We start from the raw sequence: 25102 nt of genomic DNA, 5'->3' as shown, positions 1-25102 counted from the left end.
CCACCGTAGAGATTCCTTGGCCGCCTGAGAAAGAACGACGACTCTGTTGAGGGACGTCGACTCCTCGTCCCATTGGCGGAGAATGTCCTATTGTAGTGGACGCAGTAAAACTGCGCGAAAGGAACTGCCTCCATTGCTACCATCTTACGTAGGAAGTGCATGAGGCGTCTCAATGTGTGCGACTGGTTCTTAAAGAAGAGCTTGCAGCCCGTAGTGAATGCTGTTTGTCTAGCGGAAGCTTCACTATCGCTGAGAGAGTAAGAAACTCTATGCCTAGATATGTTATCGATAGGGTCGGGGTCGGATCTGACTTTAAAAAGTTGATGATCCACCCAAAACTCTAGAGAGTCTCCAGCGCAACGTTCGGGCAGTGTTGGCATGTTTCCTAAGAGATTGCCTTGACAAGTAGATCGTCTAAATACGGGATCACAGAGTGACCCTGAGAGTGCAGGACTGTGACTACTGCTGCCCTGACCTTGGCGAAGACCAGTGGGACTGTCGCTAGCCGGAAGGTAGAGCTACGAACAGAAGGTGTTCGTCTCCTATAACGAAGCGTAGAAACGCTAGTGCTCTGGATCAATCGGCACGTGTGGATAAGCATCCTTGATGCCTAATGATGCTAGGAAATATCCTTGGGACCTTGAGGCGATGACATGGCGGAGGGATTCCATCCGGAACCGCCTGGTGTCCACGAGCTTGTTGAGCATTTTTAGATCCAGAACGGGACGGAACGGCCCGTTGTTATAGGTACCGCAAAGAATTTGGGGTAAAAACCGTGACCTTGTTCCTGAAGAGGAACGGGGGTCATCACTCTTTCTGCCTATAGAGTGCACCCTGTTTGCAGAAGAGCAGCGGCTCGGCCGGGAGGTGGAGAAATTCTGAAGAATCGAGTTGGAGGACGAGAAGTGAGCTCTATCCTGTACCCGTGACACAGAATGTCTCACACTCAATGGTCATTGACCTATGGCAGCTAAATATCGCCAAGGCGGGAGAGCCTGCTACCGACCGAGGCCGCAAGTCATGAGGAAGCCGCCTTGGAAGCGGGTTTTCAGACTGTCGCTTTTTTGGGCGTGACTGAGCCCGCTAAGAATCTGAGCTCCTCTGATCCTTTTGAGTCCACATTGGACGAGGAAAAATGGGACCTGCCCGAGCCTCGAAAAGGCCGAAAACCCCGACTGCCTCTTGCTCTGTTGGGGTTTGTTGTGTCCGGGCTGAGGAAAGGATGAATCCTTACCCCTGGACTGTTTAATGGTTACATTCACCAAACAGTCGGTCAGCAGGAAAAGGCAACTGGTTAGGCAACCTTTTTTGGAAGCAGAATCTGCCTTCCATTCACTTAATGAGCAGACCAGGCTCTGCTTCAAAACACGGAGTAGCGGAGGCTACCGCCGCACGGTTCGCAGAGTCCAGGACAACCTGAATCGCGTAAGAAACAAATGCAGACATTTGAGAGGTTAAGGATGCCACCTGCGGCACAGATGTACGTGTAACCGTGTCAATCTGTGTAAGACAAGCTGAAATAGCTTGGAGTGCCAAAAGGGAGAGAATGCCGGAGCCAACGGTGCGCCGACAGCCTCATAGATGGCTTTCGACCAGAGATCCATCTGTCTGTCAGTGGCATCTTTGAGTGCAGTTCCATCTCCCTATGGATCTAGCTACCAGCCTGGAGATTGGAGGATGCCGCTTGGGACACTGGGTCCAGTCCTTGACCAAGTCAGGGGACAGGGATAACGTGTATCCTAAGCCGTTTGGAGAAGCGCATATCTGGATAAGCGTGGTGTTCCTGGACTGCCTCTCTGAAGGCAGAGTGGTCCAGAAAAATACGTGAAGCTGACTCCTCCACTGGAGGAGCTGTGAGAAATAACCCACATTCTATAGATGGACGCTATAAGATTATTTACTATGGCGTCACGATCAGGTGTATCCAGATTGAGAGCGGTCTCAGGATCAGAATCCTGAGCCGCTACTTCCGCCTCATTACACAGCGAGTCCTTCTGCTAGGACCCTGATGAAACCGAGGCCGCTCATAGTGAGCCCGCTTAGGCTGTCTGGGACTGACGTCCGTGCAGAGCCGTGACTCTGGGATGCGTGTGACATTCCCGGAGCTGTTAGTTGTTCACACTGAGGGGGGCCATGGATCAATGATTCAACAGTGCCCATATTGTGAGAGACATGTCCGGACTGCTAGGCTTCTAGTATCATAGCCATAGTCTCAGAAAAACTGTCAGTAAATACTGCAGACACCGTCCTCATCCCCTGGCCATTAGTGCATACAATGGGAGTCTATGTAACCTGCCGGCCGTATAGCCGTACATGCTGTACCAGCTGTATAGAAAAAACATGTGGTTCTGCACCTTTGTTTTACACAGAGAATATGCTGATAACTCCTCCGCATAATCCAGGAGGGTATATACAACGTGCGACCAAACAGTGCAATGTATATAGTACAAGCATATCTATAAGTGCACTTCTGCACTAGTGGGGTTAGCACCACAGGTGCTGCTTAACGCCTGTTGCAGCGATTGTGTGACTATCAGAATGCCAGGGTCTTCCACACTTGTCTCTGTATCGTACAGAAACTGACACTAATGGCTGCAGGCTTCCTTGTAGAGAAGGGAGCCGTGGGCGTGCCTGAGAAAGTGCGGGAATCCGGATTCACAGTGCACACAGTGAGAGGGGTGGAGTATGCAAAACATACTCCAGCTCTCAGCGCTGCAGTGCTATGCAGCGTCACGCCCCTACCCTGACTGTCAGGGCTGTGGGCGGTAACGAAGGGAGACTAGGCCCAGAAGCCGGGGACTCGAGTTAACAGCGCGGCCGCCGTAAAAGCGCGGGCCGCGCTGAAGTCCCCGGCGCACCACAAGTGCCAGCCGCGCCGCAGTCCCAGCGGCCGGCGCGACCGATTCTAGAAGTGGCCAGCGTCCCGCCCCTCTCCTGACTGGCAGGTCTGGGGGCGGGAACGAACGGAAGCAGGCCGCAAAAGCCGGGGACTCTAGTTATCAGCGCGGCCGCCGTAAAAGCGCGGGCCGCGCTGAAGTCCCCGGCGCACCACAAGTGCCAGCCGCGCCGCAGTCCCAGCGGCCGGCGCGACCGATTCCTAGAAGTGGACAGCGTCCCGCCCCTCTCCTGACTGGCAGGTCTGGGGGCGGGAACGAACGGAAGCAGGCCGCAAAAGCCGGGGACTCTAGTTATCAGCGCGGCCGCCGTAAAAGCGCAGGCCGCGCTGAAGTCCCCGGCGCACTACAAGTGCCAGCCGCGCCGCAGTCCCAGCGGCCGGCGCGACCAATTCCCATAAGTGAGCCTGCTTCAGCGAAGCTGAATGAGGCCATGGCACAGGCGCCGCAGCGCTGATGTCCCCCGGCGCACTACAACACCCAGCATGCTGCGGTGTGAGCGCCAAATGCACGGGGACACAGAGTACCTTGAGGAAGCAGGGCCATGTCCCTGATGTACTCCGCTCCATCCAGCATCTTCTCCAGGGGCTGTAGATGGAGCACGGTCTCAGTGCCTGGAGACCGGTAAATCCCACTTCACCCAGAGCCCTGTAAAAAGGGATGGGGAAGGAATCAGCATGTGGGCTCCTGCCGCCGTACCCGCAATGGGTACCTCAACCTTACAAACACCTCCGACATACAGTGGGGTGAGAAGGGAGCATGCTGGGGACCCTTAGTATGGGCCCTCTTTTCTTCCATCCGACATAGTCAGCAGCTGCTGCTGACTAAAAAGTGGAGCTATGCGTGGATGTGTTGCCTCCTTCGCACAAAGCACAAAACTGGTGAGCCAGTGATCCCACTGGGGGTGTATAGCCAGAAGGGGAGGGGCCTTACACTTTTAAGTGTAATACTTTGTGTGGCCTCCAGAGGCAATAGCTATACACCCAATTGTCTGGGTCTCCCAATTAGGAGCGAAAAAGAAATGCTATGATTAGAACGTGTAAAACTCACAAGGCTGCGGACGTGAAGCGATACCTCATGGAGACCTTCCTACAGGTCATTGGGTATGGTGGCTGCGTGGAGTGGCTTCCACGCTCACCTGACCCCATTGGACTTCTTTCTGTGAGGTCACATCAAACAGCAGGTGTATGCGACCCCTCCACCAACATTGCAGGACCTACGACGATGTATCACAGATGCTTGTGCAAACGTGTCACCTGCCATATTGCACAACGTGCAGCAAGATACAGTATGCTGTCCAGAGTCCAGATGGGCATTGCAGCTGACGGTGGCCACTTTGAGCATCAAAGTTAAATGAGCGCCATATGCATAACCAGCATTCAATGTTTTGGGGGGGGGTCATGGGTTTCATATCATAGCATTTCTGTATGCAAGGTGTCGATTCGTATTGAATTGATGATGCCTTACAACTTCGTAATTCACTTTTTCTCCATCTCGTTCCGTTTTCAAGATAAAAATGCTAACTTTGTTGTTTTCCACCAGGTGGCGCTATAGGTGGTTTCATTGCGTAGCACATGGCTACTTTACTATACCTAGACACCACTTCTATGCCTATAGCTGCCGCCATTCTCAACTTAATGACAGTGGACAGGATATGGGTGGACACACTGTATATGGCTGAAATCATGCAGCCAGTGTCTGATACATGCTGCAGGTGGATTGGGCAGCAAGTATCAGCTGTCAGGTTCCATGTAAGCTGTGAATTGTTCCTATATACAACACTACAGCGTTTAAGAGTTGAAATCTAACCATCCAACAGAGTAATTAAAGTAAATAATGTTGTGAGTAACATTCATGCAAGTTAAAACGGAAGCAGTCATCAGGTTTTCCCCATATAAAGTACAGCCAGCATCTCTATACCTTATATAGAACATTCTAGAATGCTATATGTCCCTAAGCGGATTTTGATAGCGTATAAAAGATATACTCGCCTACAGGGTGGTTCGGTCCGATGAGCGTCGCTGGTCTTGATCCAGTGCCTACTCTCAGCTTGAGATCACAGTCTGCTTTCCTAGCTCCATGTGGATGACGTGGCCAACAACAGCCACACACAGTTCACCATCATGCACCTGCACAGGTGCCCTGCAGAGAAAAGTACTGTGATGCGCATGCGCTGGGAAACGCGAGAGAGCACTGCGCATGTGCACTACAATACTATGCCCTGCCCTCAGCAGGACAGAGATTAGTGTGCATGCGCACACATTGTTGAATGACATAGGATGCGTCATCTACACAAAACAAGGAGAACAGTGATCTCAAAAAGAGAAGATGCGCTGGATCAAGAGTAGTGACACCCATCGTGCCGAAGTGCCCTGTAGGTGAGTATAATAAAAGATCTTTTTTACGTTATACAGATCGACTTGGGCTCTTATATACAGTATTCTATAAAATGCGGTATACAAGGGCTCACTGGTGGTGGCTGTACTTTATAGGGGGAAACCTGGTGACAGGTTCCCTTTAAAGGGTTATTACTTTGCACTTCTTTCTCAGGAGGTGAGGGACTGGACGTCATGTCTAACACGTACTAGGACCCATGTGCAAGCTACAGGATTGTATCCCATCTATCCCATTCATTAGAAGGGAGGAAACGTGCACCACCTTCCGACACAGAAGTGAACAAAGTCGGAATAAACCTTTACAGGCAGGTATGAGGATTTCCAAAGGTCTCATCTGATTATACTAAGGAGTCATGTAGTGATTAGAGCTGGGCGAGTATTGAAATATTTGTGTGCGCGATACTCATAATGAGTACTGTGTAATATTGCGTATTCATTCCGAATAGCGAGTACTGTAGCTCAAGGAGAGCATGTCTGTGTTCATGGTCTGATACATGGATATTTCGGCACTGGTATACAGCTAATACGGCACCGTCTCTGGATATCCCAAACGAGGACTCTATTAGCAGTCTTCAACCCAAATTCCTCCCTTGATAGTACAATGCAAGTCAATGGGATATGCAAGTATGCAAGTATTTTCCGCTGATTGGAAAATGCGAGTAATTTTCTGCTGGATTCTGCAAAAAATTACTCGCATTTCCCATTGACTTGCATTGAGTATAACACAGTACTCGTTACGAATATCGTGAACACAGAATATAATAGTGATCTATTCCTGCATGTGACCTAGAGAACGGCTATAAACATACAGGGACATATTATAACTTCATAATTGCTGGGGGTTCAACATGTGGGATCATTAGAACGATGGTACCCCAGAGCGGCTCTCTGAGATCCTATTAAAGTTGGACTTTTATTAAAATTTTAGAAGGACCGTTACTCACTGGTTAAATCACCCACCTCCTCGGTCTTCGCTTACTAGATGCAGCGATGACATCCCACCTACAAACTTGACAGCAGCAGCCAAATCACTAGCCTCAGTGACGTACGGCATGAGATAATGGAGGCCAGTGATTGGCTACAGGAGTCATATGTGCAGGCAGGCTGTCACTGCTGTTGCGCAGTAAATAAAGACTGATTGGTGCACTGCGCGGGGCTGGTGCGGAGGGCGATTAAAAAAAGTTATTTAATAAATTACTTTATGCAATTTCCTCCCTCTGGACATTTTTTTTAATGATCTTGGAAGATCCAAAGAAGTAATGTGGACACTTCAACGCGTTCCTCGAATTCATGCGTTCTATTTACTAGTATGGAGCTGCGCTGCAGATTTTTGCACAACAGGAGGCCAGGAGCGCTGCAGTGCAGGAAAAGAAGGATTTTTGTGTACTCACCGTAAAATCTCTTTCTCAGAGTCTTCATTGGGGGACACAGGACTGTGGTGTATGCTGCTGTTGCTAGGAGGCTGACACTATGCAAATGAAAAAAGTTTGCTCCTCCTCAGCAGTGTACACCAGACCGACCGGAGCTAAACTGATCAGTTAGTGTAAAAGCAGTAGGAGAAGCGTTGCAAGAAAGACAACCCTACGGTTAACCCTATGAACGACAATCCAACTGGCTGACTGTAGAGAGACAATAACAGAAGGGTGGGTGCTGTGTCCCCCAATGAAGACTCAGAGAAAGATTTTTACGGTGAGTACACAAAAATCCTTCTCTCTCTCTAGTTTCATTGGGGACACAGGAAACCATGGGATGTCCTAAAGCAGTTCCAGAGGGTGGGAAGAAAAAGACTGAGTACAAGGCAGAAAGCCGGATCCTGTAATGGAAACAGCCACTGCCTAGGAACCTAAACTGGCTAGGTCAAAAGACAGAGCGGAGTACCCCTAGGAAGAAGAAACATGGCTCCTCATCCACTAGAGGAGAGGGAATATTCAACCCAATATCATTCCACTTAGAAAACGGAAATATAGAGTATCCCTAGAAGGATAAGCTGATCAGTTTAGCTCCGGTCGGTGGGGTGTATACTGACGAGGAAGAGACAACTTTTTTCATTTGCATAGTGTCAGCCTCCTAGAGCCAGCAGCAGCATACACCCCATGGTTTCCTGTGTCCCCCAATGAAACTAGAGAGAAAAGCTCAACATCTAAGAAGGTCCAAGAGATTAGATCCCAGAGGATCATAACGACGAGGCATATCTCTAGGACATGGCATAACATTAGAAAATGGGAACACATTTCGCATAATCAATTTTTGTGCAATAAAATCATGACTAAAGTAAAAAACAGACTTACGGCAGGCATGGCGGCGATAAAGTTGAAAAGATATTTCTTAAAATCTTTTGTGCTGCGACCAATGATTGCACTAGAAAGCATCACATGCAGTGTTAATAACATACAGGTCACAGAATACAATAGCGAGCGCTCTACATTCATATAATTGGCACGATGTGGCATTTACTATGTTAATCTCATTACAAGATGGATGATCACTGTCCCACATGGATCATACGCTATTGTTCAGCGACATTTTCATGACTTTTTTGACCCTAACTTATCAAGATCAGAGATGTTCTGACGGCTCCTGAGGATGGTGTGTGCTGGAGTCAGACGCTCCCAATTCATTAAGAGGAGCACGTCTCTTAATGACTCAAGAAAGTCAGCTTGGCGGGGAGCATTGAGGCGCACGTCACCTGACTCCTTTCTCCAGTTGGAGTTAAGCAAGCTGTGGTGTCATGCTCCCGCCGCATCCCAGTGGTATTCCAGCTCTGCCTATTAAGCTATGTGCCCATGGGACTCTGTACCCGGGCATATATCCGCAGGTACGTCCACAGGTTTTTCGTGGCTGCTCTCCGGAAACCGCAGCTATTCATAGTTGCGGTAGTATAGCAAAATATCTGCAGACATTCATGCAGCTTACCTACGGAAGTCCCGCCCTGTATCTCCATAGTGGAGAGGCGGGACATCCGCAGGTATTTCCGCATAATTGACATGCAATTATGTGCGGCTGCGGGACATCCGCAGCATGTTCTGCAGCTGCACGTATCCGCAGCATGGACACAGACACTCCCCATGTCCCATAGAATAACATGGAGAGAGTCTGTACTTGCTAAAACCTTTTTCAACATTTAGTCCAAAAGCTCCTTAACAAAGCAACAGAGCGAAACACGTGTCGGAGTGAGGGGCCGTGGACTGTCTGTGATACCATCTACTTATATTGGTAAATACATTTTCTATAATATGATACTTTCCTATATGTTCTAGAAATTGTTTTTGTATGCTTGTGCAATGAGGTTGGGCAGGGCGACATCCAAAAGGATGATTATTTAAAGTACAGTTTGGATATATTTTTGATACTATTTATTATACAAGTATTTATTTATTCCATCCATTTTGGTAGCCTCTATTTTCTTTCTCCCCCCTAACACATTGGCACTGAAATTGCAATTGTCAGGAAATCCCCTTTTTGAAACAACTTTGACTGATTATTAAAAAAATGTATTTCCAATATAGGTGGTAATCATTTATTCATCTAATGAATCCCATGAATTTTTGTATGTACGGGATTACAATGGAATATTAAATTTGATTTTCCTGTCCATGCCCCTTAACATTATACGTATCATCTAGCACTTTCCCTTGCTGTTTTTCTAGTGTATTTTGTGTATGATTTTAATAATACCTTAATAAAAATTTATTTTAATTTTCCCATGTTGTCACTTCTTTTTTGAACATGCACACATGTTCAAGGTTGTTTTCTACTTGCTAAAACCTGCGGATTTATCTAGAAAATCCAGATAAATCCGCAGGTTTTCCTTGGCAAAATCCGCAGGTACAGAGTCCCGTGGGCACATAGTTAATTTAATTTCCTCCATAAGGCTAAGACAAATAGCGCAAAATAGTTTCTTAACAGATATTAAAATAAAAGTATGTTACTGTACACTCATCTTGTGTGGTTGTGAAAGTCACAACCAACAGAAAAAGCACACAGATAATAGGCGGCTGCCACAGCCCCACGTGTAGATATCTTCAATGCTGGAGAGTAGAAGGGGTTAAAGTTGCGCTGTCGCCAAAGGATGAAAAAAAAAAAAATGTTGATTCAATGAAAGATTATTTTATTCCATAGGGCTATGCATTTTGAGGCGAGGACCTCTTCTTCGGAACCACAAAAATCAAAAAAATCAGATTGTCTATTTTTATGATTTTTGTGGTCCTGAAGAAGAGATCCTCACCTTGAAACCCATAGCCCTATGGAATTAATCTTTCAATTTTTTATTTTTTTTTTTTTCATCCTTTGGTGACAGCACGGCTTTAACCCCTTCTACTCTCCAGCATTGAAAATACATTATGGAGGAAATAGGAGAAACAAGTTTTGTGCAACTACAAGGTAGCCAAAAATTGTATGACTTTTCAAAGTAATTTACGCCACGGTTATGGCGAAACTGCTTTGATGATTCTGGACCATAAAGTCTACAGGCGGTAAACCCACCTTTATGTCGTGCAGTTTAACTATATGAGACAAAGGCACATGGCTGAAAGTCTCTGGTGTAGGACTAATAAGGTTGGGGGCACACGATGACTTTGGCCATGACACAGGTTGTGTGGTTAAAGATCACTTTATGATCTGACATCACAGCATAATGAAGGTGAAAGGGGATCCACTGTGACCCACAAAGTGTTGCGGCCAGGCTAACAAAATCACAACAAATCCAACTGGTTCGACCTTTTTCTTCTTGCCTGTTGTAATACCTTGCATGTCACAATCCAACCCCATTTACCTGTATTTGCAGCGGCAAAGAGCAATGCTGGGCCACACAACCTGTGTTTTGGCTAAAGTCGCCCAAGAATAGCGATTTGTGGCCAACAAGATTTATTTTTTTATTTATTTATTTTTTTCAGTCTTCATCTTGAGGATGATTACACTGGAAGACTTGATAGATAAATTAAATATAAAACCACGCAGTGTTAATGCGCTACCAAAAGTCAACTGTGTCGACTGAGCTTTGGATTTAAGTTTCCACATTTATTTTATAAGTTAGAAGTGTTAATACTTAATAAATCTAAAGAGCATTGCATCTTTAAAAACACAAGTTGCATGCTGCGCAGTTTTGCAGCAGTCCACAAAGCGTGAGCCATGCTCTCAGAGCCGGGGTATTTCCACACAGTGTTACCAGTGGAATTGCAGCTATATACTGGAAAAAATACTTCTTGAAAACGGCTGTATTCCTGCTAATGATTCCGCTGCAACAAAAGCAACAGAAATAATCAGCAGGTCGGGAGACAAAACGCCGTCACAAATCGGCCGAATGTGTGAATCAAGTCTAGGACGATTTTAAATCATAAACTAAACAAAATTTGCACAATTATTAGTACCTGTATTATTAAAATATATGTATTAAAGATAAGTGTTAGGTTTCCTTTAAGAGGTAAAACAAGCAACAAAAGAAATGTATATAATTGGTGGCCTATAGGGTTATTTCCAGCATTTAAAGCTTACACCCCTATATTTCGTGGATCTGAGCACTGGGACCCCACTAATCTAGAGAGCAGGGCTTTGTAAAGCCTTGTCCAAGTCAAGAGTTGGCCGTGCATGCATGCCATCAATTTATTTATGCTTTATGGGAAATAAAAATCTTTGGCAATCCTAGAGATGATTATTTTTCCCCTTGTACTACCGTGTTTCCCTGAAAATAAGCCCTACCCCAAACGTAAGCCCTAGCAGGCCTTTTTAGAGTATGCCTTCAATGTAAGCCCTACCCTGAAAATAAGCCCTAGTCACGGTTCAATAATGAAGTGTCCATGTAGCTAAAAAAGGTAAAGAATACTGCAGGACACTTCATTATAGACAGCAGACACCCTTAAAAGAGAGAAGACCCCACAATCCTACTCACTAGACCCCAAACAGTTCCTGCTGGCGACAATGTATGGGCTCCCTTACAGCACTCTGTGTTGCTGTCAGGCACACGCACACACACATAGGGTCCAGGATCCCTACACACACATCCGATCACAGTAACATCACACGCGAGGATCTGTAGTGGAACGCATCAAGGAGCAGGTCTTCGATGCGTTGCACTGCAGGTCCTCGATGTGCTCCATAGCGTCCCAGGTCCCCCTACAGGCCGGAAGCAGAACGGCATCACCGGATGTGTGTTGTCATGTTACTGCGATCAGGTGTGTGTGTGTGTGTGTGTGTTGTGATGTTACGGCGATCAGATGTGTTGTGATGTTACTGCAATCAGGCGTGTTGTGATGTTACTGCAATCAGGCGTGTTGTGATGTTACTGCAATCAGGCGTGTTGTGATGTTACTGCAATCAGGCGTGTTGTGATGTTACTGCAATCAGGCGTGTTGTGATGTTACTGCAATCAGGCGTGTTGTGATGTTACTGCAATCAGGCGTGTTGTGATGTTACTGCAATCAGGCGTGTTGTGATGTTACTGCAATCAGGTGTATGCATGCGTAGGGATGCACTCTTCCGTGTCCCAGGTCCCCCTGCATGCCAGAAGCAGGGGAGGACTGCAAGGTGCCACGCACATGTCCGAGGTCTGGCAAATGCAATTCTCCTGGATGGGTCAGCCTTCTTTTGGGGGGGTTAACTTACCACCAAACCCATGTTTACCCAAAAATAATCCTTACCTCAAAAATAAGCCCTAGCGCATTTTTCAGGGCAAAAAAAAAAATGTGTGGGTGGTGACAATTCCACGTCTTAAGCACCAGAAATATCAGATCGGTGAGGGTGCGACGCCCGGCTCCTCACTGATCAGCTGATTGCAGCAGTGGTGACAGGTGGATGTGATCACATGCAGAGCTGCTCAGCACGGCTCCATTAATTGTATAGTGTAAGCAGCGAGATACTGCAGTTCCACTCATTCATTTTAGTGGCTGCGGCCGCCGCACAGCTGATGGGGACAGGGCCGCACAGCTGATGGGGACAGGGCCGCACAGCTGATGGGGACAGGGCCGCACAGCTGATGGGGACAGGGCCGCACAGCTGATGGGGACAGGGCCGCACAGCTGATGGGGACAGGGCCGCACAGCTGATGGGGACAGGGCCGCACAGCTGATGGGGACAGGGCCGCACACATCCGTAATAGATCACATCCGGCCCCCACCGGCACCGGAAGCAGTTGACACGGTTGTTGCACCCACAAAGATCTGATATTGATGACCTATATACAATATTAAAGTCGTGGAAAACCCTCATGAAAGAGACCATCAAACTGCACAAAACATTGTTTCAGAAATACCTTTCAATAAAAGTGCCATTCTGAATCATCCAGATGTCACAGTACGTGCGGGCGACCAGTGTGACTGCTATCAGCGTCAGATATCCACACTGTAACATGTAAAAAACACAAATGTAAAGACCAGCACAGTACAATGTAACACAACTATAGCAGAAGCACAAAATGAAGATACTAAGGCACAAATCATCAGATGCTCACCTCTTTAGAGAAAGTCTTGGGGACCAATATTCTCAGGATGCGGCCAATCCTGGCAAAGAAGACTCGGTCCACCACGGCTTTTTCTTTTTTTCCATCTTTCTGTAAAAATACGAGATTGTACATTCAAAACCAATTGAAGAAATTCAAGGAAACACGATTCACTGACTGTTACTGATTAATTAATAGGAGCAGACAGATAGGCTTTGTTCACATGTTGCATTTTTTTGTTGCAGTTTTTTTTCTGCAGGTAGAACCTGATCTCTCGGCAGTAAATAGGTTGCAGCCAAAACTCAGGTTTTGATGCCTTTTTTGCTGTGCTTTTCAGGATGACAAAGTTTAGCTTTGTTTACACCTTGCGATCATAAACACCATAAAAGGGCGGACTAGTCAGGGGAAGTATGTAACTCCCTTGTGACTAGTCCCCTCGCTCATTAGCATATCATAAAAGGATCTTTACAGATATTTTTTCTAAAGATCCCTTTATCTATGCTAGTGTATAAAGGGACGGTTAGGCAGGGATTAGCCATATGCACCCAGAACTGCTCATGGTCCTGGGTGCATATTACACCTGACAGGTTCACTTTATAAGATTTTTTTTCGCCCCATCCCCATCTGCGTAGAGTGAAGGGGCAGGTATCTGGGGTGTATAACCTTACAGCAAATGCTGATTTTACCCTCCTCCAAGCACCAGCAAAACAAGGTGTGAATGACAACAGGTGACAAGCCTCGCACCCCTGGGCAGTAACAAGTCCTTGGCAGACGTTACCTCGTTGTTCTGGACGGTCGTCCTTCCACTTCTCTTCCTGGAGAAGAAGCAGCAAATATTAATACCTGATCACTGTACACATCACTGATGTTAATATGCATTTCATTAAAGCAAAACTGTAATATCTGAAGACATTGCTTATTCACATGCAAACATTGTTAAATTGAAAAAAAGTTATCCCGGCAAACACAGTCCTCATCATAGGACGATAAAACCATACGTGCAACTACTACACCACAAGATCCTAGTCATCGCTGCAATCACACACCCGGCACACAGCCCATTTTGCTCTATTGACTCTTTTGGACAATATAATAAGTCACATCAGCCATGAAGACCTAGGAGGGCGCTGCTCAGGGACTGTATACAAGGATTAATGTACAGTGTGGTAGAGGACGCCCACTGGATGGACCAAACCAATACCTGCGTATAAACCGGTCGTGGAGAAATCACTTCTGCAGTTTTCTGGCAAACTGATGAATTGGCAAGAGAATCAGTCTGCAGGTTTTTGCTACTGGCATGTAATCTGAATACAAGATGCTGTAGGGATTAACATACATATTTTCCTGGAATGTATTTCTAAAGATCCTTTATGATATGGTAATGAATGCAGGGACTAGTCACAAGGGCGTTATTTCCCCCGACTAGTACGTCCTCTTAGCATGGGGCATGCTTAATGCTATCCAATGTTCACTGCCCAGCGGCATTATCGGCAATGACGCACGTACCTGTGTTCATTGCTCCTCAGTGTGCATGTTCAGAAGTAACCGGCACTTTCGGTCATGTGCACTACACCAGTTTGAAGCCGTGACGCATATACCCAGCTTCATAGTGCGCATGATCAGAAGTCCAGGGATCATGAGCTCTGAGCCGAAATCCAGTGTCAGGTGCGGTAGCAGCAGAGAGGAGAGGGACCATGCCTCTGATGCTGTGCATTCATTAGCATGTTAGCACGCCCACAGGGGCCTACTTACATGCTAAGGGGGACGACTAGCCATGGGAACTAATGCCCTTGTGACTAGTCCCTGTGCTCATTAGCATATCAAAGGATATTTAGAAATACTTTTTCTAAAGATCCCTTTATCTTTACTATTAGAGACGGTTAGGCAGGGATTAGCAATATACACCCAGAACTGCTCGTGGTTCAGGGGGCACATTGAACCCAACAGGTTCCCTTTAAACTAAAGGGTACTTTACACGCGATCTCGCTAGCGAGATTGCAAGCGATCGTACCCGCCCCCGTCGGTTGTGCGACACGGGCAAATCGCTGCCCGTGCCGCACAACCTCGCTTACCCCAGTCACACGCACTTACCTGCCCTGCGCTGTCACTCTGGCCGAGCAACCGCCTCCTTTCTAAGGGGGCGGTTCGTGCAGCGTCACAGCGAAGTCACACGGCAGGCGTCCAATAGAAGTGGAGAGGCGGAGATGAGTGGGAGGTAACATCTTGCCCACGTCCTTCCTTCCGCATTGCCAGTGGAGGCAGGTAAGGAGATGTTCGTCGCTCCTGCGGTGTCACACACAGCGATGTGTGCTGCCGCAGGAATGAGGAACATGGCTAATTAGCAGAGAACGATTTTTGGTTTTAGGACGACCTCTCCACGGCAAATGATTTTGACCTCTTTTGCAATCAAGGTCGCTCGTACGTTTCACACGTTGCGATATCGTTACTGATGCCGGATGTGCGGCACAAACACCGTGACCCCGACGATAATTCACTAACGATATCGCAGCATCTAAAGCCCCCTTAAATCCGCTATTACAATACATACTGTGGATATGTTATCTCGGACTTTTTATTTATGTGGATTTTGGAGCAAAAAGAAAGATGCACCTTGTTGTGATGGCCACATATGAATTGACCAAGTATAGTCTATATGGCGGCAGTGTATATATTCAATATTTGCATATACGTTGGTTCACAGTGTAATGTGCACTGTTTTATGTATATATTGCAGCCACTACAGCTTGCACCTGTTCACATTTGCTTCATTAGGATCTGCGGCTCAGTGTACTTTTGATTCAGACCCACGAGAAAAGAGAAATAAATGCTGCATAAATGCCACAAACAGGTCACACAAAAAAAAAGCAAAGAAAGGTGCCATGTTGTGTGCATTCCAGGAAATTCCGCAATCACCTCCGGTGCAAGTTCTTTCACCCAGTCTCACACCGATATGTCACAGAACCTTTGGCCGACTGTGAACACACCTGACACGGATCAAAGTTTATCTCACATGATGAAGGTTGTATAATAGCGGCTGTAGAGCAGTCACCCACACCGAGGACACACAACGGATATGAGGCCACTTTGTAAAGTGACCTGACATTAGGTCAAAAGGGAGCATTTTTTGGCTCTTATTTTGCTCCCACTGTACCCCCAAGTGGGCAGTGTTTTGTTTTTTTTTTACCACCATACGATTCCAGAGAAATTAGCCTTATTTACTGTTAATTTCAATGTTTTCAACCAGAGGCGACACTCATAGGGTAATAATGCAATAAAGCCTAAACACTCCCCCAAAAAGAATCCCCTTGTTAAAGACTATATAAATATTTGCATTATATAAAAACGCCCATATGTCCAGAATCATATAGCAGATTAAAACCAAAAAACACAGGGAGAATAACATAATAGCAAAAATAAACCACTTGTCATGATGACACGGCCTCTCACTTCATTTACTACATCATACCATTTCTCTTGTGCATTAGAGGCCATATTACAGAGACGTTTTCCCTTACAAGCAATAGTTTTACAAAATGCTTAAAAGGGGTATTCCCATCTCAAAGATCCTATCAATATGTATTAGGTGTAATAATAAAAACAACAAATACCTCCAATTAGACATGTAGCATAGTTCTTCTGATTCACTGTCGTTTACCTGATGTTCAGGACCTTGCAGGATCTTAGGTATCCATGATTATGACAACTAGCAACTAACTGTGACTATATGCATAGTTGTAACCATAGATACCTAAGGTCCTGCAATGCCATGCACATGAGGTAATAGACATGGCTATATCAGGAGAACTATATTACATTTCTAATTAAAGGTATTTGTTATTATTACTACTACACATTAGGATAGGATCTTGGAGATGGAAATAACCCTTTGTAAGGGAAAATCCTGGTGACAGGTTCCCTTTATGGTGAAGTCAGCACCAGTGAGCCCTTATATACAGCATTCTAGAATACTGTATATAAGAGCCCAGACTAATCTGTATAATGTAAAAAACACCTTTATTATACTCACCTGGGGTTCGGTCCGGTATGATCGGTGCTGCTGCTCTCAGGTCCATCACTGTTTCTCTTCTGTCCATCACAGTCCTCTTTCTAAGCTCTGTGAGAATGATGCATCTTACATCATCAACACAGAGTCCTCTGATCTACCCTCAGCATGGCAGATCAAAGTATTGTAGTGCGCATGCGCGGGTGTTCTTTGAGTTTCCTCGCATCTGCACATTACAGTACTTTGCTCTGCACTCAGCAGGACAGAGAGAAGTGAGCATGTGCAGGACCACAATGGAGGACACTGTAGGACGCATCATCCACACGGAGCAGTGAAGGAGGACTGTGATGGACAGAAGAGAGAAGGCGCCGGACGTGATCGCCAGGGAGTATTATAAAGGTGTTTTTTACATTATACAGAGCGGCCCGGGCTCTTATATACAGTATTCTGGAATGTGGTATATAAGAGCTCACTGGCAGTGGCCGTAGCTTATGAGAGAAAATCCTAGTGACAGGTTCCCTTTAAAGGGAACCAATCACCAGGATTTTCGTATATAACCTAAAGCCAGTGCTATACTGGCACCATCAGGCTGATTCTATACAAACCTGTAGTGGTCGGCTCAGATGTTTAGGTTTTGAAATCTAAGAAAGTGAAGTTTATAAAATGAGCTGCTTGTTGAGTGGCAGCAGCTGAGGAGCAGATAGTATATTCATAGTTATCCCCGTCCCCTGTTAGAATTAGCATAAGTATTATACAATCGACCTAGCAGGACCTGTGTGAGGTCATACCCATGTGACCTGGTATCAGCTTTGTTGGCTTCCGGTCACATGGGTATGACCTCACAGGTCCTGCTAGGTCGATTGTATAATACTTATGCTAATTCTAACAGGGGGAGGGGATAACTCTGAATATATTATTTGATTCTCAGCTGCTGCCACTCAACAAGCTGCTCATTTTATAAACTTCACTTTCTTGGATTTCAAAACCTAAACATCTGAGCCGACCACTACAGGTATGTATAGAATCAGCCTGATAGTGCCAGTATAGCACTGGCTTTAGCTTATATACGAAAATCCTGGTGATTGGTTCCCTTTAATGCAATGCTGAACAGGATCATCATACAGTGCTGTCTTGAGCATGATACCTTAGATGGTATGCACATGGTCATATTACAAAGTCAGTTTTGAGGTGCCGTAATAATGCTGAAATGCAAGCGCGCTGGGCCTCTCCTGTACTTCTAATCGCATATAAAAGATATTTTTTTATGGATTCTGTGCCTCACATTCTCTAATCACAGTGGTCCCCACCTTTGTTATTGTGAGAGCCTTATTGAGCTCTAATGGTGGCGAGCCACATTCAGCGCCTGCTTCCCCTACAATAGTGGCACCCAGTAGTTGGTGTAAAGACAATCAAACCTTCCCCACAAAACCCATATTGTGTTCTTGTGCTCCTTCCCTTATTACTCGTTAACTTGAAACGAGGAATGAGCATTTTCGTGCTCGCCCATTACTAATGTTTACCACACTATTGCATCCAGCACCACGCACCTTTGTAACTGTCAGTATATTCCTATTCTCCCCCTTTCCAGTACAGGAGCATAGAGATCTTATCTTCTGTGCTGGGTTAGGCTGCTTTCACACAAACGTTTTTTTGCTGAGCGGCACAATACAGCGCTTTGCATAAAAAACGCAACCGTTTTTTTTTGCCGCCGGTTGCGCTTTTTTCCGCATAGACTTGCATTAGCGCCGTATTGTGCCGCATAGCCTTGCGTTGCGTCCGTTTTTTGCCGGATGCAGCATATTTAGCCCATGCGGTGGCTGGATGGAACGTTGCCTGGCAGTTTTTTTGTGTGGCGAAAAAACCGCATCGCACCGGTGCGATTTCCAATGCATGCCTATGGATGCCGGATGCGGTGTCCTGCGTCAAAAAACGCATCCGGCCGCCGCATGCAGTTTTTTTGAACTGAGCATGCTCAGTATCCAGCCGCAACCGTCAAAAAACGGAAGGGCCGCATGTAAAAACTTATGCAAAGGATGCGTTTTTTTCGCCGCATCCGTTGCATAGGTTTTTGAGTTGGATTGGGCCGCTCAGCACAAACCGGATGTGTGAAAGCAGCCTAACTCACAAAAGTCCCCATCTAAAGTCCAGCTCTTTATATCGGTTTGCTAAAACTGGTGCAGCAGAGAGCTGTGAGAACACACATCATGAGCCCAGGTTGGGGACCCACATGCTGCCTGTACACAGCTTATACAATTACTTTCAAGAGAACATATCTGATGGAGCCGTACAGCTGCGTTCTGCCCCAGGCGCTGGGGTACAGGTTCTATGCAAACAGCTCTGCCATGTGCCTAGGGCCTTAGGGTCCTTACACTGAAGGGAGGATGGTCACAAGGGATTTTGCCACAATAGGAAAGTATCATTTACCCACAGGATAAATGTCCGCTCCCTTTTACCCCCACCGAATAGCCCTCTGCTCCTCCTCACCACATAACTGCTGGGATGGAGCAGGGGGCCGAGCATGGGTCCTGTTTCTCCATACAATGCCAAATGGGCTAAAAGGAGAAAAAAAAATGCTGTCTCCACCAGCCCCATAGACTCTGCTTCATGCAGCAGAGCGCACCCTCCAATACTCTGCATTTGTGCAATGGAGAGGAAAGTTGGCTCATTCTAATGATGGGTGCTGGTCCGAGACATTTATACAAAATACACAGGGTCTCTGCAGAGTCAGGCATCACCCAGAGATCAGTAATTTCCTATCAGTGTTTGTATGCCAAAACTAGGAGTGGATCAATTTAGAGGAAAAACAATAACAAGGGTTGATACCTGTTCCGTGTTTTGGCAAATACTGACAAAATACTGATGTGTGAATGAGGCCTCAAAAACAGACATCTGAATTTTCTAATTTGCAGTTCGGAGCATACAGGGTTAACTGCAGGCACCACCGAGTTATCAGGGGGCTATAATGAGAAATGCAATCCTTCCTTAGGTGTGGCTAGGAAATACAGTTATCATAGATAAATAAAACAACTTCCAAGCTTTGCTCCAAAATGCCTGTGATCACTCCTGGAATGATGGCTCCATACCCATAGTCTGTGGTCGCTTCACTGGACGAGTGCCATCTACTGCTTAGGCTGCTTTCACACATCAGTTTTTTAGCATCAGGCACGATCCGGCGAAAAAACTGATGCGATGGATCCGGCGAAAAAACGGATCAGTTGCATCAGTTTTTTCCATCAGTTCCTTCAGTTTTTTGATGGATCCGTTGTGATACCGAGCATGCTCAGTTCAAAAAACCAGATTTGGCGGCTCTATCAGTTTATTTTTTTTTTCCGCATTACGTCCATAGGCTTCTATTATAAAACACGCCATATGGCGCTGGATCCGGCGCGATACGTTTTTCGCCGGAGACAAAAAAACGTTACTCTCAGCGTTCCATCCTGTCGCCGGACAAGCAAATTTTGCCGGATCCAGCGGAAGCCGGATGGAACGCAAGGCCATCCAGCACAATCTGGCGCTAATAGAAGTCTATGGGGGAAAAAAAAACAGATCTGGCGGCAACAGACACCGGATCTGTTTTTTCAGATTTTTGCCGGATTGTGCCTGATGGCAAAAAACTGATGTGTGAAAGCAGCCTTACTCTGGAAACCATGAGGTTGGAGAAGTCAAGGCATTTTCAACTTGCATTGCACAAGAAGAGGTGAGTGACACATTGCCAATGTGAGGGCAAAGTGTCAGATAACCTGTCAATCACTATATACAACAAATGTTACGGTCGGCCCACATTACCCAGTAATAAGAGCCAGGCATGATGCCGCACCTTGTGCCATGCTAGACAGGCAGCGGTAGATTAGGGAGGTGAATAAGTGGCTCAAGAATTAGTATAGGATGGAGGATTTGGGGTTCATGGAGATCTGGGCCGACTTCTCTATGTATCCTGGAGTATCTCAAGAAAAATAACCTCATAACTCAGTATAAACATAGGTTTACGAGGGATCGGTCCTGTCAAACTAATCAGCTTCTATGAGGTGAGAATTTGCAGACTAGACCAGGGAAATGCAGAGGATGTTGTGACTTTTCAAAGGTGTTTAATACAATGCTACAGCAAAAGGTTGTTACATAACATAAAAATATGGGATAATATGAGTAACTGGTTAAGAAGTGGCTCAGTGACAGAAAACAAACACTGGTTATTAACAGAACACATTTGGACTTGGTCACCGTTATCAGTGGGGTACACAGGGGTCAGTATTGGGCCCTCTTTTTAACATATTAATTACCTAAATTTATAATTATATATACACAAGCCACTAGTGCGATAACCCATCAATTTTGGTCTCCAGTGTACAAAAAGGAAACAGCTAAACTAGAGAGGATGCAGAGAAGCGCATCCAAGGTTGTTATGGGAATGGGTATACTGCAATACCAACACAGATTATTAAACTTGGGGTTATTCAGTTTGGAAAAACGAAAGTTAGGGGTAATCTTATTACAATGTACAAATATGTGAGGGAAAAGTAAAGAGACCTTTCTAATGATCTTTTTACACCAAGGTCTGCAAAGAGGACAAGGGGAAATTCGCTATAGGAAAGCAGGTTTAATCATAATCACAGATGCAGATTCTTTACTGTAAGAGCAGTGAAATTATCGAATCATATGCCCTATGATGTTGTAACGATTAATTCACTACTAAAATTCAAGAGAGGCCTGGATGCCTTTCTTGAAAAATCTAATGTTACTGATTATGGGCACTAGATTCTATGATTGGGCGTTGATTCAGCTAACTAGTCTGACTGCCGCATGTGAAGTCGGGAAGATGATTTGCCCCTAATATGGAGCTGATCGTCTGACCCATGGGGGTTTTCGCCTTCCTCTGGATCCACATGTTAGGCTATGGGCTGAACTAGAGGGACTTAAGCCTACGGTACCTTCAACCTCAAAACCTTACAGTGATTCACATAATCAGAAGGTTAATACACTCACATGGGATGGATCTACATGATCAGTGAAGAATGTACTGAACTTCATCCATCACATGAGTGAGAAGTGTCTGATTGCTGGGAGGCATGTGCACTGCCGCACCATTCAACGTCTATGGGACTGATGAATAAAGCAAATTACAGCGCTCCATTACCATCAGATCCAAAAAAACTAATGCAGCATTAATAAATGTGAAGCCGTTCAGTCTAAACGGGGGCTACAAGACCCTCAATACTCATGATTGGTGGGAGCCCCAGAGATCTGATACCCCTTTAAGGGTAACAATCAACCATGTATTTGTCGTATTTTAAAAAGGTATTGAAACAATAAAAATAATCTATTGGTTTAAATAGGGTTTATATGTTAAAAATATATTTTTTATTTTTCTTATCAATATATATTAAAAAAAAATCTGATATTTCACATTGTCCACCAGAACCAATATGTGAAAATTGCAAGTTTTTTTTTTTTTTAAGGAGGTGAGCACAAACATTAGCAGCAATAAACTAATTTCTTATTTGCTGAGGTAGAATAGTTATCGGATCATGTTCTGAGCAAAAGTCATTCCTCATGTAGGGATGAGGTGAGCTGTAACGTCAGTTGTGAGTGGTGGCTCCTGTGCTTTCTGCAGTACATAGAGTTGTTACCGTTCATTATATCCTGTCTGTGATGATAATGAAGTAGCTGAAAAGTGTTCTGCACAGGACAGGAAACACTGGGCTAGTAAAAGGCCTGGTGAACAACATGAAAATGTGTGGGTTTATATATATATATATATATATATATATATACACATATATATATATATATATATATATACATATACATATACATATACACACACACACACACACACACATACATACACACACATATACATATATATATATATATATATATATATATATATATATATACAGTACAGACCAAAAGTTTGGACACACCTTCTCAAAGATTTGTCTTTATTTTCATGACTCTGAAAATTGTAGATTTACATTGAAGGCATCAAAACTATGAATTAACACATGTGGAATGAAATACTTAACAAAAAAGTGTGACACAACTGAAAATATGTCTTATATTCTAGCTTCTTCAAAGTAGCCACCTTTTGCTTTGATCACTGCTTTGCACACTCTTGGCATTCTCTTGATGAGCTTCAAGAGGTAGTCACCAGAAATGGTCTTCCAACAGTCTTGAAGGAGTTCCCAGAGATGCTTAGCACTTGTTGGCCCTTTTGCCTTCACTCTACGGTCCAGCTCACCCCAAACCATCTCGATTGGGTTCAGGTGTGGTGACTGGAGACCAGGTCATCTGGCGTAGCACCCCATCACTCTCCTTATTAGTCAAATAGCCCTTACACAGCCTGGAGGTGTGTTTGGGGTCATTATCCTGTAGAAAAATAAATGATGGTCTAACTAAATGCAAACCGGATGGAATAGCACACCGCTGCAAGATGCTGTGGTAGCCATGCTGGTTCTGTATGCCTTCAATTTTGAATAAATCCCCAACAGTGTCACCAGCAAAGCACCCCCACACCATCACACCTCCTCCTCCATGCTTCACGGTGGGAACCAGCCATGTAGAGTCCATCCATTCACCTTTTCTGCGTCGCACAAAGACACGGTGGTTGGATCCAAAGATCTCAAATTTGGACTCATCAGACCAAAGCACAGATTTCCAATGGCCTAATGTCCATTCCTTGTGTTCTTTAGCCCAAACAAGTCTCTTCTGCTTGTTGCCTGTCCTTAGCAGTGGTTTCCTAGCAGCTATTTTACCATGAAGGCTGCTGCACAAAGTCTCCTCTTAACAGTTGTTCTAGAGATGTGTTTGCTGCTAGAACTCTGTGTGGCATTGACCTGGTCTCTAATCTGAGCTGCTGTTAACCTGCGATTTCTGAGGCTGGTGACTCGGATAAACTTATCCTCTGCAGCAGAGGTGACTCTTGGGCCTTCCTTTCCTGGGGCGGTCCTCATGTGAGCCAGTTTCTTTTTTAGTGTTGGATGATTTTTGCCACTGCACTTGGGGACACTTTCAAAGTTTTCCCAATTTTTCCGACAGACTGACCTTCATTTCTTAAAGTAATGATGGCCACTCGTTTTTCTTTACTTAGCTGCTTTTTTCTTGCCATAATACAAATTCTAACAGCCTATTCAGTAGGACTATCAGCTGTGTATCCACCAGACTTCTGTACAACACAAGTGATGATCCCAACCCAATTTATAAGGAAAGAAATCCCACCTATTAAACCTGACAGGGCACACCTGTGAAGTGAAAACCATTTCCGGTGACAACCTCTTGAAGCTCAGCAAGAGAATGCCAAGAGTGTGTAAAGCAGTAATTAAAGCAAAAGGTGGCTACTTTGAAGAACCTAGAATATAAGACATATTTTCAGTTGATTCACACTTCAAGTATTTCATTCCACATGTGCTAATTCATAGTTTTGATGCCTTCAATGTGAATCTTCAAATTTTCAGAGTCATGAAAATAAAGAAAACTCTGAATGAGGTGTGTCCAAACTTTTTATCTGAATGAATGAATAAATTTTATATATATATATATATATATTATATATATATATATTTATGTATATATAAAAAAATCCCACCCACCAAAAAAAAAAAACATTTAGCATGGAGACTTGATTTACACAATAGGCCGTTTTCTGATGACAACATTCAATTTATGGTCTTCACACGCAAAATGAGTTTCAAGTGTTTTTTTTATGTTTTTGTTTTAACAATCTATTTTTTGCGATTTATTTTTTACATTTTTAATTTTGGCATTTTTCAAGACCTACAGAAAAGCCTATGAGAAAACGAATCGAAAGCATACTGCATCATTAAATGACCACACAAACACACCATGATCAAAAACAATGTCTATAGACTTAATATTTCTAAAGTAGTCTTCAACCACTATGTGACTACAAAATCCTGACAGTCTGCAATGTGCACTATGTTATGATTCCTCGATTTTCCCAGTGTGAGTGGCTACATGACCGCATGTATACTATTTTCATTTCCAGTGTTTTTGACATAAAAAAAAATTCTTAATAGCAGATAATGGTTGTAACTTAATGTCCATGCTACTATTTAAAGCAGCAGATCTGGATCACAGTATCAGTTCATAAAAAAATAATGTTACAATTTTATGGGGTTTTGTATTGTAAAATTCAGGAATATATATTTTTTCCATTCTCGACTACAGTACGCCGCTTAGGAAATCAGCATAGTAAATGTTCTTGTGTATCGCACCTGTTATCCGGACACATTGCAGGTAAAAGGTTGTGCATTATTAATGTTTAAGTGCCGGGTGACATACGAGTGGCATATGCTACCGATGAAACATCAGGCTCCTTCCAATAAAGTTGTAGGTAAGGACAAGGGTCAAGGATTTATCTCCA

The 25102-nt window shown here is 44.7% G+C and overlaps 1 protein-coding gene across 2 annotated transcripts in view; it reads right to left on the bottom strand.

The window, feature by feature from the left end:
* ABCD3 (ATP binding cassette subfamily D member 3) overlaps positions 1 to 25102 on the bottom strand; it is a 134188-nt gene that overhangs the window by 77585 nt on the left and 31501 nt on the right. Inside the window, exons 2-5 of one of the 2 annotated variants that reach the window (XM_075322358.1) lie at positions 13498 to 13534; positions 12732 to 12830; positions 12534 to 12622; positions 10455 to 10524 (exon numbers count right to left, since the gene is read on the bottom strand). In XM_075322358.1, the coding sequence (XP_075178473.1) occupies positions 10455 to 10524; positions 12534 to 12622; positions 12732 to 12830; positions 13498 to 13534 (295 nt within the window). Of the gene's footprint in view, positions 1 to 7578; positions 7649 to 10454; positions 10525 to 12533; positions 12623 to 12731; positions 12831 to 13497; positions 13535 to 25102 lie in introns of both variants that reach the window. The other variant, XM_075322357.1, reaches the window with a different exon arrangement.

Source organism: Anomaloglossus baeobatrachus, chromosome 8, assembly GCF_048569485.1.
Source record: "Anomaloglossus baeobatrachus isolate aAnoBae1 chromosome 8, aAnoBae1.hap1, whole genome shotgun sequence".
Lineage (NCBI taxonomy): Eukaryota > Metazoa > Chordata > Amphibia > Anura > Aromobatidae > Anomaloglossus > Anomaloglossus baeobatrachus.
The sequence above is the reverse complement of the archived record's forward strand: the minus strand, read 5'-3'. Positions and strand labels throughout refer to the sequence as shown.